This window comes from Rhipicephalus sanguineus, unplaced genomic scaffold, assembly GCF_013339695.2.
Source record: "Rhipicephalus sanguineus isolate Rsan-2018 unplaced genomic scaffold, BIME_Rsan_1.4 Seq8751, whole genome shotgun sequence".
NCBI classification, from domain to species: Eukaryota; Metazoa; Arthropoda; class Arachnida; order Ixodida; family Ixodidae; genus Rhipicephalus; species Rhipicephalus sanguineus.
Window position 1 is genome coordinate 23,403 of NW_023616189.1, and position 17,611 is coordinate 41,013.

Sequence of the window (17,611 nt, forward strand, 5' to 3'; positions counted from 1 at the left end):
CGTCTTGGTAGCTTTATCGGGTTATCGGCGAATGTTAGTTCGAAAAAAAAAGGCTTATACAGAAGGGAGAAAAAGATCAATCGAAACGTGCTTCAGTTCGCCCCAGCGGGGACACTGAACATGGGAAGGCCTTTGAAAAATGTTTGATGACACCACGGAATAGGCAGATGAGCTCACCAAAAAAAAAAAAACATTCCAAACCTGACTAGAAATGGCACAGTACGCAAACGCTTCCCTTTCCTACTGGTCGTCCTGGCAGAACAACCAGTGAGAGGCGGCTTCAGATTTGCCCTATCCTTTCCTTGAACTTCTTTCACTGCCCTTTCCTTTCCCACTTAAGGAGGCGGAGCCGACGCCTCTCTCTTATCCTCAAACCACTGCTACTTGTCAATGCACTTTTCCTTAGTCTTTCCTTCTTTCCTTCGCACCTATTTGAAAGCTTGTCCGGCGTGCGCTCATACCTCTCATACTTCTCACTCATACCTTTCTTTTTTCCTTTACCACACTCTTTTAACTCTCACTGTCCCTTTAATCCCCAATCCCCCGTGAGTGTATCGGTTGAGGTGTCCTCGCTTGAGAGACAGTTATCGTGCACTCCACACCCAATTTCCATTTTCATTTCCTTCTTCCTTTTAAGAATAACCTCCACACACCCCCCCCCCCCCCATGCGTAGAGGCATAAGGACTCTCGTAGAAGTAAAACCTACCAAAGCCGCCTTGGCGCCCCGGCACTAATGAGCCCCGCGTGGCCGGTCATAGGTGTTCTTGAAGCCACAAATTCGAGTGACTCATTCATGGGCTGCTTTCCAGTAATTGCAATGCCGCACGTTGGAGCGGCACGTGGCAATCTAAAGCGTCCATTAGCTTAGTGATCGGTTGTGTGTGAAATGTCTTGAATGACATGGCACCGGTTGAAATCTAGGGGTTCCTGTTCCATTTTGCTGCCAGGAGGAAAAGCGCATTGGTCATGGATTTCCTAGCAGGGAAATTACAACGAGAATTTCAAAGAGTGTGCCTGGGCAGTTCGGAAGACGACACTTCTTTGTTCCTGCGTCCTTGAGGCAAGCGCTCAGCTGCTTGAAAGATAAGGACGGACAGACAATGAACGCCAGGTGGCCGAACTTGCCAAGGAGTTCTTCCAACAGCATGTTCGGGTGACTAATCATTTCTCCACAGGCCCACGCGCTTCTTTCCAGTAATTGCAACGCCGCACCTTGGAGCGGAACGTGGCAATCTAAAGCGCCGATTATAGTAGTCATCGGCTGTGTCTGGGAGACCCTATGAAAGACATGCCAGCGGTTGAAACCAAGGAGCTCCTGTTCCATTTCACAGCGAGGAGAAAAAGCGCATTGGTCATCAAACACCTAGCAGCGGCTGTCAAACTCGGGTTTCAAGAAGAAATTTCTGGGCCGTCCGGCGAACGACACTTCTCTCTTCGCGCGTAGTTATGTGAAGATTGGCAGATAATGACTGACAGACAATGAGCTCCAGAGGGGCGAACATGGCCGAGGGTTTCATGAAGCCGCATGTTCGGGTGAATAATCTGTTGTGCACAGATCAGCGCACTGTTTCCGGTGATTTCAACAAGTGGGAGTGGAACGTGGCAATCCAAAGTACCCATTCAAATAGTCATCTTCTGTGTCTAATCCGCAAGGTTCTGGTTCATGGGCACCTTTGCTCCAAACCAGCTACTTTACGACCCTTTCGAGCCAGAAAGGGTCGTTTCTGGCTCCTCCGATCCACAAATTTTCAGGTTCCTCCGAGTGTACTTTGAACTTCTGTTCTGGCTCTTTTAATGGCCATTTTTTTCATATTACTGAGTTTACTCGAACATAGGTCTACCCTTTTTTTTAAATATCACATATAATTAGCCATTGACCTGTATTCGTGTAAAAAAATGACCTATAGCCTTGATACAGATCTGCAAAAGAACTCAGATAATTCCGCTAACGTGCCTAAAATTTTTCACACAGCGCCAGCCACACTGGCACATTCTATATTGTATTTGCAGTAAGTTTTCTTTTACCACGATAACAAGAAAATAATAGCATTACGAACTCAAATTGGTAGATCTCCGTTAATGTTACTTACACTTCAGAATCAGGCACTGTGCTGCACACGCCGGCACACACAACCAAGATCTTTTGTCGACGGTTAAAACCATGGAAATGAGAGCGGCGTCATTTACAGAACCATAATCACTGCATGCGTTATCGCGAACAGCTGTAGGCGTTGCATAACGAAACACACGCAGCACACTTGCACGGCGATTCAGGAACACACGAAACACAAAGACAACGCGATCAGAACGTGGAAAGCACAGAAAAACCTCCGATGATGATGAGCCCAAGCCAAAGCGATAACTCTGGCAAACAAACAGAAATCTCGAATGCTTTATTTTTGCTGAGTGCTTTATACGACATGTGTGCCATCTTCAAATAGCAAAAACAGGCATCGAAGGCCGTGCTTTAGCTCCCGGGAATATGCAGCGTCACGGGTTTCTAAAGAGGTACGGGTCCGCATATAGAGTGGAAGATATATAGATGAATGGATGCAAGTCTAAAGACTGCGCGTTGCTTTCAAGCTTTCCTGTCGTGTCAGCGACAGAAAAGCATGGACCCACCAGCAGGCCTGTGCGTGCCCCAGCGCAATGTGCTGCGCACCGGCAGAGTGTGGCAAAGTCATGGGAATGTTGGCAAACGCGTTGCCAGCACTCTGCTCACGCTTCTCGCCATTGAAACCCGCCATGGTGGTCTAGTTGTTATGCTGCTTGAATGCTCACCCGATCGAGGGTCGCGGGATCGAATCCACGCCGCGGCGGCCCTGGATTTCAGGTCCTGGCTTTCAGGATTCCCACTCAATTTCGCACGTTACAAACTATCGACTAATCTGCCTGTCATGTCACGGCAGAGACTGCCATTGCTGGATGACCCCCCCCCCCCCCCTCCGGATGCACCCCCCTGCAAAAAGTTCGGCGGACGCCCTTGCTTACTCGGACTAAAAATTAGCAATATTCCGGGAATGGCCGGACTCACACATTGAATAGCAAAGAACGCAATAAAATTCTTATCTAGAATAACTAGAATGACACATGCAAAGGGTTTAGAGCGCCAGGCAACTTTGAAAAATATATGTGATAGATTTAAGCGTACGAAAAAAAGTTATTTACCGCGCATCTTCAAGCACATAGTAAGATTAAATTCAATATTGCATGCGATTTTGGGACAATCGAAAATGTTTCCTTTTAAGGATAACATTGGTCGATGCACCTTCAAAGAAAATTCTGTTTTTACTCAAGCGTTAGCGTGTCCATGCGTGATGGAGCACGCGCCATTAGGTTTCAGTTGACGAGCGCGTGCGTTAGTGCATTTTCTGGTAGAACGAATTAAATTAAGTTTTTGCTTACGCTTTGCTCTTCGAAGGCCTGAAAACGCTGCTAATTGTGAACGAAGAAAAATTCATATTACTTTTCTACAACCGTTCACGAGAGCCAACGGTCCTGCAGCGGCGCGGCGGCGCTATTGACGACGCAGAAAAAAAAAGTACGAGAAGAGGTGTCTACTGTTCTCAAAATTAAACCCACTATACCCTTGGAATTTCGTGGAAACGTGGCCTTCTAGGATTCATGGTATTGTCTCGGTAACGTTTCGAATAATAGAAAGGATATGCTCGCTATTAGTGGATGTCGCGTTTTCCCTTACAAAAATCCCATATATGGACATATATAAAAATTCCCATATATGGCCACATCAGGAATTGGGCATATCAGGCCCATATATGAATATTCGCCATATATGTGCCATATATAGCCATATATGGCTTGATATGCCCAATTCCTGATATTTGCCATATATGGCCATACATGGCCTGATATGCCCAATTCCTGATATGCCCATATATGGGAAGGCCTATATATGGATGCAAGCCATATATAGCTTTATATGGATAGTTCCATATATAGCGATATATGAATTTTGCTATATATGAATTAAGCTTGTGTGGATGGCATATAAAAATCATAGCTGTGCAAATATTCTACGGCTATAATTAATGTGGCCTGATCATTGTAATGATGCATGCGCCAATGGTCTGCAGTCACTGTCTAGTCATTTTCTCGCCTTATATTTCGGTGACATAATAATATATGCATAGGAATTAATGTATCCGACATCAGCTGGCATGATTAGATGACTTACATTTTTTGTGAATATATGACTGTCGACGTCTGGCCGGACTATCTGCTTGAGCTTTGAAGTACTGAAAGTTGGGGTAAAGGGCAACAGCAAAATTGTTCAGTGTATACACAAAGCACATTGCCTGAGTGGTGATTCGATGAGCTGCGTCTCTTAATTCCTGCGCCAGCTGGACGAAAACCGCAACAGCCTGCTAAAATGTAAGGTGAGTGAAGTTAGACAATGGCCTTTGAACAGCAGCTGCAAGAACTGGACAGCGCAGCAGGCAGAATTGGCCAGGCCAAGTTCAAACTCGTGCTGATCGAGGGCTGGCGGTGTACGTGAATACAGCACCAGGCATTCCTCTTAATTTACACAAAACTCAAATATTTCAGCACACATATTTTATTTACTAGAGGCCTGGCGCAGCTTTTTTCTCTTCTGACCTCAGCTCGGCGAGCTTGGTGCCCATTGAGGGCACCACAAGCTTTTCAGCGTAATCCCAGCCCTTGGCTGCAGCTGCGGCTTTTGTATATGCTGTAAATGCAACAAAGCAATATAAATCAAATCAACATACATGGACGTTTGCACTATTTCATTAGACTAGCACTGCTAATGAATTCCATTACATTTACTCTCATGCCCTCTAATAATGAATACAGGGCTTGAATAAAAAGAGATTAATAATTGCTTCTTGCGATACTTCAGGTTTGCCTAATTCTCACCTAGCTGGAGTACATAATGCAAAAGTTAATACTTCATTGAAATGTAAACTGCACCTTAGAGCACATAATGAGTTCAACTAACAGATTCCTCATTAGCAGAAAAATATATTTACCCAATATGGCATCGATGCCCGCAGGGTGCAGAGATGGCCGCTGTGCTAACGGCTTGTACATGCCTTTGGCCTTTTGGCCCTTTATAGAACAGGTCAGCAGAGCGTGCCTGGTGAACACTGCAGCCAGGAGCCCCCTTGCCATGGCAGTGGGTGTTTTTGCAGAGTTCCGTATCGCCTGCAGCGCCCGCTGCTCCACAAACACGGAGGATCCTGGCTGTAGTTCCACGACCTGTGAATGCGTAGATCAAGCGAAAATTAGGCCAACATCATGCAGCAGACAAGTGTACCTGATTATTCATGTAGCTTTCCGGCCACCGTGGCAGTGCGAGCAGAGTATGAGCGTAAGGCCTTATTCAACTCATACGTTGTGACCCAAGATCAACACGCGCAAAGCACCTTCGGGACCCTAACTTCTGGGGTCCCTATTTTAAAACTATAGTGATGTTAATTGCTAGCACACTGCATCAAGACATGTCTTCTAAACTGTTTTCCTTCGGCGAACATGCATATATACCCTTCAGCTGCTCCATCTATATTGCACACTGGTTTCTTCAAACGAAGTAATTTTCTAGAGCATCACCAAATCTTTCTGAAGCAAGGTAAGGGAGCGGCTAGTCGGTATTCCATAATGTTACACTTAAGCGCAAGAGAGAAACACGAGACAGTAATCGACGAGGACGCGCGCTACTTCCAACTGTCTCGTGTTTCTCTCTTGCGCTTAAGTGTAACATTACCAAATCTTTCATGCATAGGCATCATGCCACATTGTTGCTGATATTAAACACTTGTATAGGCACCATCCATTGACCAGAGGGCATGCTATGTAGCTCTAATTAGTCGAGTAGTGTCACTGATATTTGCTGCAAGGGTAATGAGAAAATTTAAATGAGACGCGCATGCATCACGTTTTAGTCAGGCCGTCGTCCACCCACTCATGGCAAAGAGATGATGCTCAAGTAGTGTTTGTATCTTGCATGCCAAATTTACTGCTTTTGTCCATTAGACTATGAACTCCACCAACACAGTGCCTGCAGGCTTCAAAAATTCCTAGAAGTCATCTGAAGTCTATTACTTCAATTACCTTGCAGAATAATGTTGCAACAACGATACTGTTCTGGTGAAACAGTTGTACTTAATTAAATCAAAACATCCTCAGACTTCCTTTGTTCATGATCTTATCATGGTCTTAGAAACTTCCCAATTATGCCAACCTTTTCATATGGCACTTATCAGACAATAAAATGACCAAAAAACAGCAGTTTCTAATTAAATACAATGAATGCTCCTTATAAATATGACGTTAGGTGAATTTTTGAAGTCATCACAAAAAAAGATACAAAAGGAAGCCAAGTGTCATGTAAATTTACCTTTAGTAATTAAAAACTGCACTTTTATGACTACAGCCTCTCCTTCTACAACTTCTATATAGATTTTACAAACAATATCTACTGGGTGTGTTCAGATAAGAACGTCGGTGCATGTCCGTGGATCCCCTTTACTGAAAAAAATATATTTTGCTGTCCGAATACCCAGGGCCACGAATCCATCTTAGTCTCGCGAAAAAAAATTTGGCTCTAGTCAGAGAAATATCTCGCCTGGGCCGGAATCACTTTTTGCAAATTGTGCAAAAATGGGTTTTTGATGATCCTACAACAGAACTATATTAGCTGTGAGTCTCAAGATTTTTTTCTTCACATACTATGAGTAACATGTGTTTACAGAATGCTGTTATCTTGCAGTTTTGTTTCCCATACTTTAAAGGAAAAAACCACAAACGCGGCACATTGCTCAACACTGCCCTAATTTCAGATGTTTGTACCACGTCTATAATAGTCACAATTTTCAAAATTTCCCGGAGTGTTGCCACACATTAGGTTAATTATTGCGTCGATCATAACTGTCAAGAATGACGTCAAATGCAAACCAAAAACATGTAAGTGAAAGCAGTTAAATGATTAAGTTCAGTTCCTCAGCAGCGTTTTGCGCAGGACAAAAATTTTTGACAGGCACAGATGCATCTGTACAATTTACACTGATTTGTCCGAAGAGGCTGTAGCAGTATTGAAGAAAAAAAGAGCTGCTTCTGTATTAAGGCTCATGAACAAGGCGATATCCAAATCTTACACACTCAGAAAGTTCCTCTTATAGCTCATCTTTTTCTTGCGCGTGTTCAGACAGTGCTAAACGCACTCGTTGAGCTGTGCAACTAGCCATAAATCTTAGTGGAGTTCAAGAAGGCCAGGTATACTCTCATAGGCTGCTCAGCAGAGGTGTACCCGGCAGTCTACCACACCACTGATGGAAGCAAAAACCGAAGCGCTGTTGCAACATCAACCTTTCTGAAGCTTACTGAGCTGTTTAACTTTATTTACTTATTCTCATATTTCCAATTCTTCAGCGCACTGGGCCTGCAAGAGCGTTGCTTTTACTGCCCCAGTTTCTAGGCCGCAAATATTTGCTCTCGTGTTTACTGTGTTTACGAAACGACAAAGTAAAATGAAACAACTAAATGTAAACAACTCAATACACTTTGGAAATGTTGAAGCGGCAAGAGCACATCAGCTTTCCCAAGTGTCAGTTGTGTCGTCGACTGCCTGGCAGTCCTCTACTGAGCAGCCTATGTTAGTATGCATGCGCTTCTTGTACGCCTCTGAGACTTATGGCTGAGTTGCAATGCTCAAAGCAAGCTTTTAGAGCTGTCTGAAAAAACACAAGAAGATTGGTTTTAAGCGGAACTTTCATAGTACAGTATAGACCGCTTATAACGTAAGCCGAGAGTTGTAAAAATCCGCGCTTTAAGCGGTACTGTGTTATAACCAACACGTGCTTATTTTCGGATTTTAAAATCCGCGCTATAACCGGTATTTTCCTTCGCTTGCCTACACAATAAACAGTTCGCCTATACACTGTGTTCTATGGGCAACATATCGGTGGTAAAAAAAAACACGTAACCAGTCCTGCGTTAAAAGCGGTTACGTTATAAGTGGTCTGCACTGTATGAAAAATTTGGTAACGCTTAGTTTATGTGCGTTATGCCAGAAGAAGCTTGGAAACTGCTTCAGTCTCTTCAAACAGAATGCCATAAAATGTACAGATATGTCTGTGTCAGTCAAAAGTTTTGTTCCCGAGCAAATCACTGCTAAGGAGCCCAAATTATTATTTACTCAGCAGAAATTTCTCTTCTAAGATGGAGGTGAAGGTGAAACATCGTTTTCGAATGTACTACACCAGGCGCAAAAACGCGGAGATTGTGGGTGCCCTCTCCAGTACACTTTCTGTGTCGACCCACTCTTCCTTCAATCACAGTCCTGTATGCACTAGGTTTAAGGAAAGTCTTCCTTTTATACTCTCACGCCGTGACAATATAAAAACCTGACTCGAGTGCGCATGTAGACAATCTTTTTCTGATGACTACTGCTCGCTGGGAATGCTACTACGACGAGTACAAGCACACATATGTACAATATTGAACTTCAAACCACTCTGTCTTTTTCTGTCAATTTGTTGTTGAAATGATGAAAATGGCAGCTATAGCTATATTCTCGCTCCTTGGCGCATGAACATCCATTGGACACTTTGGAGGGTTTTGTAACCCCGATCTCACAAAAATAATACAACATGTTTTTACAGATTTTGAAATTGAAATGCACAATATTGCATTTTTAGACGTACCTTATGCATTTTTGGCTTGTCTGATGTCATACTCGGTAATCGTAATTGCCGCACTTGTTAACCTAATGTGTGGCAACACTCTGGACAATATAGGAAATTCTGACTATTATGGATGCTGAGCAAAAAATGTGCAATTAGAGCATTATTGCACAACGTGCTGTGTTTGAGATTTTTTTCCTTAAAGTATAGGCAACACTGCAAGATAGCATTTTCAAAGGCACGTTACTCACAGTATGTCAAGAAAAATTTTGACACTGACAGCCATAGGTCGGCAAACTCACTCATGAGTCGACTCACTCAGACTCACTCAGACTCAGATCGAGCCGTGAGTCTGAGTCCGAGTGAGTCCGAGCGAGCAATGTCTTCGTGAGTCTGAGTCCGAGTGAGTCCAGTTGAGAAAAATTTCAGTGACTCTGAGTCCGAGTGAGTCCAAATGAGGAAAATTTTGGTGAGTCTGAGTCCGAGTGAGCCCTGAGGGCAAAATGTATTTCATGAGTGAGTCTAAGTGAGCTCCAAATTGTTTTGCCGTCCTATGGTCCTGTCCACTGATCTTCTGCATTACTATCAACCTTATGACGACTCACGCTTATACTCGCGTGTACTAGCACATACTTCAAAGCATTAGCGTTCATACGCAATCTCAATATTTATTAATATTTATTGATCAAAGAGGAATGAGTTACGGATGGGGGCGAGGGGAGTTTGACCTCCCTGTGGCAAAATCTTTCAGGGAAATGTTTTGATAAAAATATCTCGTGTGAGCCATCTCATTAATGTCTTTACTTGATTGAAAACATTGATATATGTTATTTGAAAGTATGAGATCAAAACGCGCGAAGTAGAACACCAGTTCTATGAGATATTGATGTTAAAGAGCATTGACACTGCGGCCGAAAAAAAGTTAATGATACGCTAATGGACTCATGAGTCGACTCACTCAGACTCACTCAGACTCAGATCGAGCCGTGAGCCTGAGTCTGAGTGAGTCCGAGTGAGCAATATTTTGCTGAGCTTGAGTCCGAGTGAGTCTGGTTTATAAAATTTTCAGTGAATCTGAGTCCGAGTGAGTCCGAATGAGGAACATTTTGGTGAGTCTGAGTCCGAGTGAGCCCTAAAAGCAAAATATACTTCATGAGTGAGTCTGAGTGAGCTCCACGTTTTTTGCCGACCTATGCTGACAGCTAAGTAGTTCTTTTGTAGGATCTCATCGAAAATCCAGTTTCACGCAATTCACTAAGAGCAATTCTGGCTCATTGGAGACTTCTGAATTTCTCTGACTAAGGCGAAACTTTTTTCGCGAGACTAAAATTGGTTTCGTGGTTCAGGGGACTCAGACGGCAAAATAAACTTTTCTTCGGCAAAATTAACGGAGTCTGCGGACATGCACCGACATCCTTATCTGAACACACTCTACTGCTTGGCTCTCCTGTGCGAGTTCTAGCATTCATTTTTGTGTGCCCCAGATGTTCCCGTAAAGATATGAGATAAGCAAGCAAAGGTGAATATTTGCCGCAGTTGCAATCTATTACATGAAAGGAGTGCATACATTAATGAGAACAAAAGCTGACAAAATGATATCAGAATAGGCAAAGAAGGCCAAGAAACCTCAAAGCAGCTACAATGTACAGAAATAGCAACAGCCAAGATCAGCACAGGAAAAAGCATTATTATAAAAGCTTTACGTCTGGGCTATGGCTTCCCTGAACATACAAAAAGGTGACCGATTAAAAAAAATTCAAGTAAGCTGTCCTGCAAATTATGTTAACCAACCAGGAAGTCTCGTGCACCAGCTGGTTTTTTTTGTTCCGAGTCTGCTTTCCCTGCCCTCCCCAGTGAAGGTGTTTCGAACAAAAACAGTACATCACAAATACTTTTCAAAAATTAGTACAGGAATGTCATGCCTCGCACCTTGCAGTTACCCTACATCAATCATCACAGCATTTTCTGGCAAACTGCTCGTGTGACGTTAACTCCTGAAAAAGTTTTTTGTTGCTCATGCAGCTTCAGTGGGAAAAGGAGGATTAACACATTTTGAGAGCAAAAGGGAGTGTAAACTATAGCTCTCCATTTAAGACGGCCTTAATTGTAGTCGCACATTTTTGGAATTGGTCCATTGGAATGTTTCTATCTCAAAGTTGGAGGCTTGCAGCTTTGAAAAGAAAAACATTTAACTCAGTTTACAGCACACAGCTAGATTTCACCATCGGAAGTTAAGTTCCTATTATACATGTTGTCCCAAGCAACATGAGATAGCACTTAAAAAATAAAAGCTCATGAGAAGCAAAATGAACAGCACAACAGCATGATCAGGAGAAAGGACAATTTCTAAGAATTCATATTTATCCCTTCAATACTAGAGTATCAACCTGGTTCATACCTGAGTTATGCACAGGGGCTTTATCTTACAGCAACCAAGGACTACAAACACTGTTGGTCAAGAGGCTTCATCTTAAGTCCATAAGACTGCTTCTACTTTACCCTGTGTGCAATAATGCCTCAGAAAGACTTACATCAGGGTCGCTCCATGAAAAAAGAAGCTGTGAGGCTGACCGGTAGTGTCCACACCACGCTCCCCTGAATTAGCCAAATGTGGCCTATGCTCCTCCACAAGGTGAACTGGCGGGCTGGTGCTAGGCCTGGCCTCAGGGCAGGTTGATGTGTTGCAAGGCCTGGCCGCAGGGCAGGCGGGTGCGCTGCTAGGCCTGGCCGCAGGGCAGGCGGGTGCGCTGCTGCCAGGCTTAGCAAAGGCCGCAGATGACCCCTGCTTGTCCCCCGTTGGCCCCTGATCATCCCCAAACGCATCCGTGGATGTGCGTGCTGCTTCCTCCATCCTTATGCGTGCGTCCTTCATGTCACGTAGCTTGTGTTTGCGGCAGCATGAGCAATGCTGTAAATCCCTGAGCAGTGCCTCAGCACTTTTTAAATAGCCGTCAAGCTCTGAATAAAGGAAGAAAGACCGTTGTCAATGTAAACATGTAAATGTAACACTGCCAGTGGACAAGTAAGGAAAACCAATTAATATGAGCCCTCAAACACAGACTGAAAAAAGTTAGACTTGCAGCTTCAGCCAAATACTAATTACTACACGAAATTCTGGTGCCAAAGAAAACAAAAATTATTCCACAAGTGAACCAGACTGTAAGAAAGCAGCTTAAGCAGTAATCAATGATCAAAGCCTACATGCATTGCTTTGAACAAAGTACAGGGTGCATGCTGAGCTTGTCCAGCAAGTAAATACACTGAAACCCTGATCATACAACTTTGAGAGGACCATGCAAAACCATTGTATAATCCGTGCATCATATAACTGAAACACTAAGAATGTAGGCACTAGCAGTCTGCCTTGCACAAAAAACGGGTACAGACTGTCTGAATAAGCCGGCAGCACGACCCTGTATTCATCCAAGAAATGTACAGTGAGCGTCAAAAGTTACGGACCACAAGCCACAACAAAAGGCTGAATATTCCCACTTCTTTGTTAGGCAGACTTGAGTTTAGATCTCCTGCCTGTTCAAAAATGCGCTACCGACATGTGTTGTCCTGTTCGACCGAACACAGTGATAAATTGTCGAGAAACAGTACATTAAATTAATCCTTAGAATGACAGCTAAGCATGTCGTTGAAGGAGGTGTGAGCAAATCTTTATTCTTGGGTTTTAAAGAAAATCGAATCCAACGTGCATATTCTTTCGATAACTGCGTTGGAAAATTGCCTGTGCGTAAAAACAAAACCGATACCACATTGGCAACAGCCTTTCATCAGCAGAGTCAGATACAGTATCACCGTCATCACATAATGGCGACAAAGCACAATTAGTTGAGATTTCACGTTGGATGCTTTTGTGTGCAACTGTGGCGGGCCAGTGGTGACTTCAATCTAAGTAAACGCGTGTGTGTGCGAAGCCCTTCCGATACATCAGGCATCATCACTGCCTGGGATTTCAATATTCACGGTTGTGCCACGTCTTTGGGATGTGACAGGCCGGAGCTTGAAGGCTGTCCCAAGAATTTGTGAAGGTCTTACAGTATGCCTCACAAAACCAATGCGCTGTTTCCTTTTCTGATTAAAATATAAAGCCATTTGTTTTTTAACTAGGGAATAGAATATTTTAACATCTCGTAAATATAGTAAAAGCTCGTCAATTCGACTCTCACGGGACTGGAAAAAATGTCTGAATTAACCGAATTCCAAATTATCGAAAGCTTCAACAAAACGATAAACAAATGTCCTTTAGGTCCCTACAGTTTCATTTTCTTGATAAATACGTAAATCTTTAAATCTTGCACTTGTTTTGCATAAGAGCAGCTTAAAAGCCGCAATATTCGCCACTCGTGATTTTGTTCACAATGTGACTGTGGCTCAAGGCCCCTTTGTCTTAACTAACCTTAGAGGTACTAAACCGAAATTAGCCAGAAACAACGTTACCATACGGTTTGCACTGACAGCAAAAGCGATGCAGATGGCGCCGCCTCATTTCGGTTGTCCGTGAACGCCACTTTTGCTCATTTTGTGTCGCTCGATTGCGGCACTTTGGGTTTGGCATGCTCCAAGAATCATCCAAGTTAACCAGTTGCGGCCAAATGAGGCCGAATCAATGAGAGTTTGTTGCCATTGAACAATATATATGCTGGCTGCGACCAGAGAACACGTCCGCATTATTGAATTTTCCGAATTAATGGGTGCCGAATTAACGAGCTTTTACTGTAGCTGCGAATTAGGCACCGAAAAACCTAGCCTCATTGTTTCTCAGTGGAAAACGTGAGCTGTGTGAACAAGCGTTGGGCCGTCTGACACTTCTTGAAAAATACAGAATACAGCTCGCTAAGGCAACTAGTACTGCAATAACAAAGCTGAGCACTTTTGAAATAAAGCACTATTTCAAGATTTTTCATGCTTTGCCTATATGAAACATTATCAAAGTACAATTAGACAAACTGAATTACGTTTCCCTCTAATTTGAAGTGGAGCCTACTGCAACAAAGTCAGCGTCACTTGTCAGTGTCTACTCTATTTACCACTTAAGCAGCATGGAATAGAGTGGGCATGGATAATAGCATACATACTGTAATTTTGAGCACTATAATTACGGTGCACATAAAAGCATCACACTATGTACAACAAACGAAACAACTCCATACTGCAGCATCAAGGCTCTTCCACTAAGCTGCTCGACATAGTAGTGATCTGTGCCTTTTAAACACAATTAAAATGGTCCTGAATCACTTTTCGTAACAATCAGTATTGCAGTTTATCATCTCATGAATCGATTGACACAAACATTTTTCGAATCTGTCAAGAGCTGCTTACAGGGATTTGTCACAAGCTTTAAGCACTTTCTCCTCTCACCCTGATGAGTGCACTGGAAACTACAAAGAGAAAGCTGGCACGGAGGAAATAAGTTATGTCAGCGCACGTCCTGACCTTGGGTGCATGTTATAAAGCGTGATCGCTCTTTCCCACTGTGATTCAGAGCGCGAGTGCAGTACTTTGTAATGTTAGCAGACTACCAAATGCCACGCGAGCACTTGGTGGCACCCCATGGCAAGACCCCTATCTTTTATCCATGTGCCGCTCTCAATTTATGTCAGCTATTACCAACACAGCATGCTGTCTGCTGTTTGACATCAAACAGCAGGTGCCGCCACCTCAGAAAAGAGTGAGTGCACGCCTCTATATGAATAGAGAGGGCACCTGTTGAAATGGCAACTTTGCGTTCTGCTTTTAAGCTCTTCTTTCTGCACATGCCTGCAAGATTCGGCTGAGATGTTCAGGTTTCTTCACAATGTCTTTATTCATCAAACCAGAAGAGTGGTTCATGACCGCTTTAAAAATGCTCGAATTGCATAAAGGACACTTGAACATGTCTCTATAATTCATGCTTTTTTCATATCCACCAGGCCTAATGATACGCTCTGGCCAGTTGTCGGTACCCTTTGAGTAATAACTGCTGTGAGACATAACTGCTTCTATAATGCTTACGGTGGTATTTCTTTAGCTCCTGTTCGAGCCTCTCATTTTCTTTTCGCAGGATGGCATTTTCTTCGTGGAGGTTTCTTTCATCCACACTGGCGATTTCCTCGAGCAGTTGCTCATCTTGCGATTTTTTCTGCTTTTCTTTCTAGAAACAAAAAGAAGGCAAACACTTGACTAAAAGCAAGATGTAATTTGTTCCTTGAGTGTGGCCTTTATCATTTCAACAGATTGTCAAACACCAGCCGATTTTAGTATGTGTAGCTACTGAGAGCTTTTTATTTGGAGCAAGTTTTCAAGCGGAAGAATTTTTATTTTGGAGCCCTTTGAAGAAGGTAATATTGCATTTGAGAGCACATTGGAACAGCTGGTTTCACATTATGGAGTACACTGAAGAACAAACCTGTATTTTACATTCAACATCCTGAAAAATTAATTGGAAGTTTTTATAAAGAGCTAGATAAATATTTACATCCATTGTAGATATCATGGATGAAATGTTCTCAGTACTATTTAACTCAATCATAAAAAAAGGGGGCAGTCATGCAGTTGTAGGCTGTGGAGAAACTTCAGTAATTAAAATTTTAACACAAGCAGATAAAAAAAAAATCCCCGTGCAAATTATATTTTCAGAATGAACACTTTAAAGGGGCCCTGGAACTCTTTTCCAGCATGGTCAGAAAACACTGCCGATCGGTAGCCAAGGCTCCCGAGAACACGCGAGCCAAACATTATAGCGCAGCACACGGCCTGTAATTTACAATAATCTCACAAAGTAAGCTAAAAATCGCTCCCTCTTCTCTCGACAAATGATGCATTAGTCCGCAAATCATCATGCCACAATCAATTGTCCACAGTTCCTCCAATGGCTGATTTGAGCAAGGCAGCCTTTTTATTTGCTAAAGCCGCCGCAAAAGACCGCCACGTGTCCGCGCGCGTGCGATCGCACTGAAAAGTTGCGCATTCGAAGAAGAAAAGAGAAAGTGGTCAAGGTGACGCAGTGCGCGTGACGCACCCCCTCCCCCATGCCATCCCTCCCTGCCCAGCTTCCAGCGCTTTCGTTGCGACGAGAGAAGAGAGAAAGCAATTAGAGTGAGTGATAAATTTTTGTAACTCAGCTCGTACTGGACCGATTCTAAAACGTTTTGCGGCGGTAAGATTCGTGAGGCAGTAAGCTTCTTTAGTAAAGCCATTACATGGCTACTTGGAAAAGTGTTCCAGTGCCCCTTTAAAATCGGTTATGTGGTTATCAACCTAAAAAGGTTCTGCCACAAGCCTAGTTGCGATGTTACTATTGCACATCAAATCAGCAGAAGTAGCAGACAATAAATGCTGCAACTTGCAACACAGCCTCAATGCTAACAAAATGCACAAACTAGATGGGAGATTCCAGCCACATGCATGAGACTAAGAACAAGGCGATCAGCTCTTTTGTTAGCTTTCCAAGCAGGAAGAATAATGCACGTGCGGCATATGCTTTGCATGGGGCAAGAAAAAAAAAAGTAAGACTCAGTATAATGTCACTCTGCTAGCCTCAACAGGGCAAGCTTCTGTGACACACCTTTAGTTCCCTTTCTCCGATACCTCTCAGCACAATAAAAAAAGCTTTCCAGCAGTGCTTCCAGATAATCGTTTTACGCATGTGCCAGGTTCCCTGGATGACGGAGATATGCTGCAAGTAAAGATTCGCTGAAAGTGCCTACAACAGAAGTGAAAGAGCAGCAAATTGGCAAGCAGTGCCCAGTGGTGCCAATCTCAAATGTACGCCCAATGAACAATGACAAGAAAACATCAGAGTGCACCAGTGCCCCGAGACCAGCCTGCATGCTCGTTCCTACTTTCAGCAGGTGCGATTCCTGCTTTCAGCAGACTGGAATACAAGTTTAACTTCAATTTGAATAAATTGTCCAATTGAGCAATTTACAATTTATCCCTGCGGTAGTTTCAGTAGAATGGGAGTTAGAAGCTTGCCTCTGTTTTGCACAAACAATTTGTGCTAGTTTAGTAGCAACTGTACATGAGATAGAAAACAGCTTACACTTTTTTTTGTGTCCCCCACAGGCTGTTTGTTGTAGTCTGCAATAGCTTTGTCCATCTTCTTAATAAGCTGGGGACGGTCCTCTAAAATCGGTATCGAAAGTATGAATTTCATAAAAAGCTTCAGCAATAAAAATGTAATGTGGCAATAAAGCTACCAAGTTTGACTGTACTCAACTAGTGTGCCACTTGCAGTGCTTGGTGAATAGATAATGTAAATGTAGGAAGGTCATAAAAAACACACATTATTTTACCATATAATTATATAAAGCTTTACAGCTAAATCTCAAGCAGACTAGGCACAACCACCACAATGACTATTTGACACATGCACACAACACTTACACGCATGATAGATTACCGGCAATAAGCACATGTTAACACAACATATGTTAACACTATTTTTTAACAGTGGAGCTGTTTGTAATAGAGGTTGAGCCAGCCGTCATTTTAGAAAACTTGGCAGGTATGAGCCACAGAAAGCAGGCATGTGCCAAGCAGCTCCTAGCATGGCATAGCCATGCATATAATAATATAGCAAGGGGGTGGGAAAGAGAAGTGAGGTTGAGGAGTAATGTAAAGGTGAGGAGAAAGGAAAGGAGGGGAAAGCATAGCATAGCCTTATATAGTATAGTTTAGCAGAGGGGTGGGAAAGAGAAGAGAAGGTGAACAGGACTGATGCAGAGGTGAGACTGTGAACCATAGCATAGCCATGTACAGTCGCACTCAATATGACTTGCAACACGGGAGTGCGTGGCCCCACTACGTCAAAGATTGCACACGGCTTCAACTTGCCCACATATCCTCAACGAAACAACATTTTCTCATTTAGTACCACCCCCAAGTTAGAGAACAGCAATTAGTTGTGGAAATGAGGGCAAGTCTGCGCCGTGCGCAATCTTTGAAGTGGTGATGCGACACG

The 17,611-nt window shown here is 43.2% G+C and overlaps 1 protein-coding gene across 1 annotated transcript; it reads right to left on the reverse strand.

Annotated features, from left to right (window-relative positions):
• Window positions 1-4,584: 4,584 nt before the first annotated feature.
• LOC125756819 (uncharacterized) lies at window positions 4,585-11,512 on the reverse strand. Its single transcript, XM_049411776.1, has 4 exons — window positions 11,304-11,512; window positions 11,193-11,256; window positions 5,011-5,239; window positions 4,585-4,709 (listed from the first exon to the last, which is right to left on the reverse strand). The coding sequence occupies exons 1-4, from the start codon at window positions 11,510-11,512 to the stop codon at window positions 4,585-4,587; spliced, it is 627 nt and encodes a 208-aa protein (XP_049267733.1).
• Between the last annotated feature and the right edge of the window lie 6,099 nt (window positions 11,513-17,611).

Coding starts and splice junctions, on each gene's coding strand:
- LOC125756819 (XM_049411776.1), bottom strand. CDS start 11,512: ATGGAGGAAGCAGCACGCACATCCACGGATGCGTTTGGGGATGATCAG. Junction 5,240..11,192: donor TTTCATGGAGCGACCCTGAT/GTAAGTCTTTCT, acceptor ACGCATTCACAG/GTCGTGGAACTACAGCCAGG. Junction 4,710..5,010: donor GGGCATCGATGCCATATTGG/GTAAATATATTT, acceptor TTGCATTTACAG/CATATACAAAAGCCGCAGCT.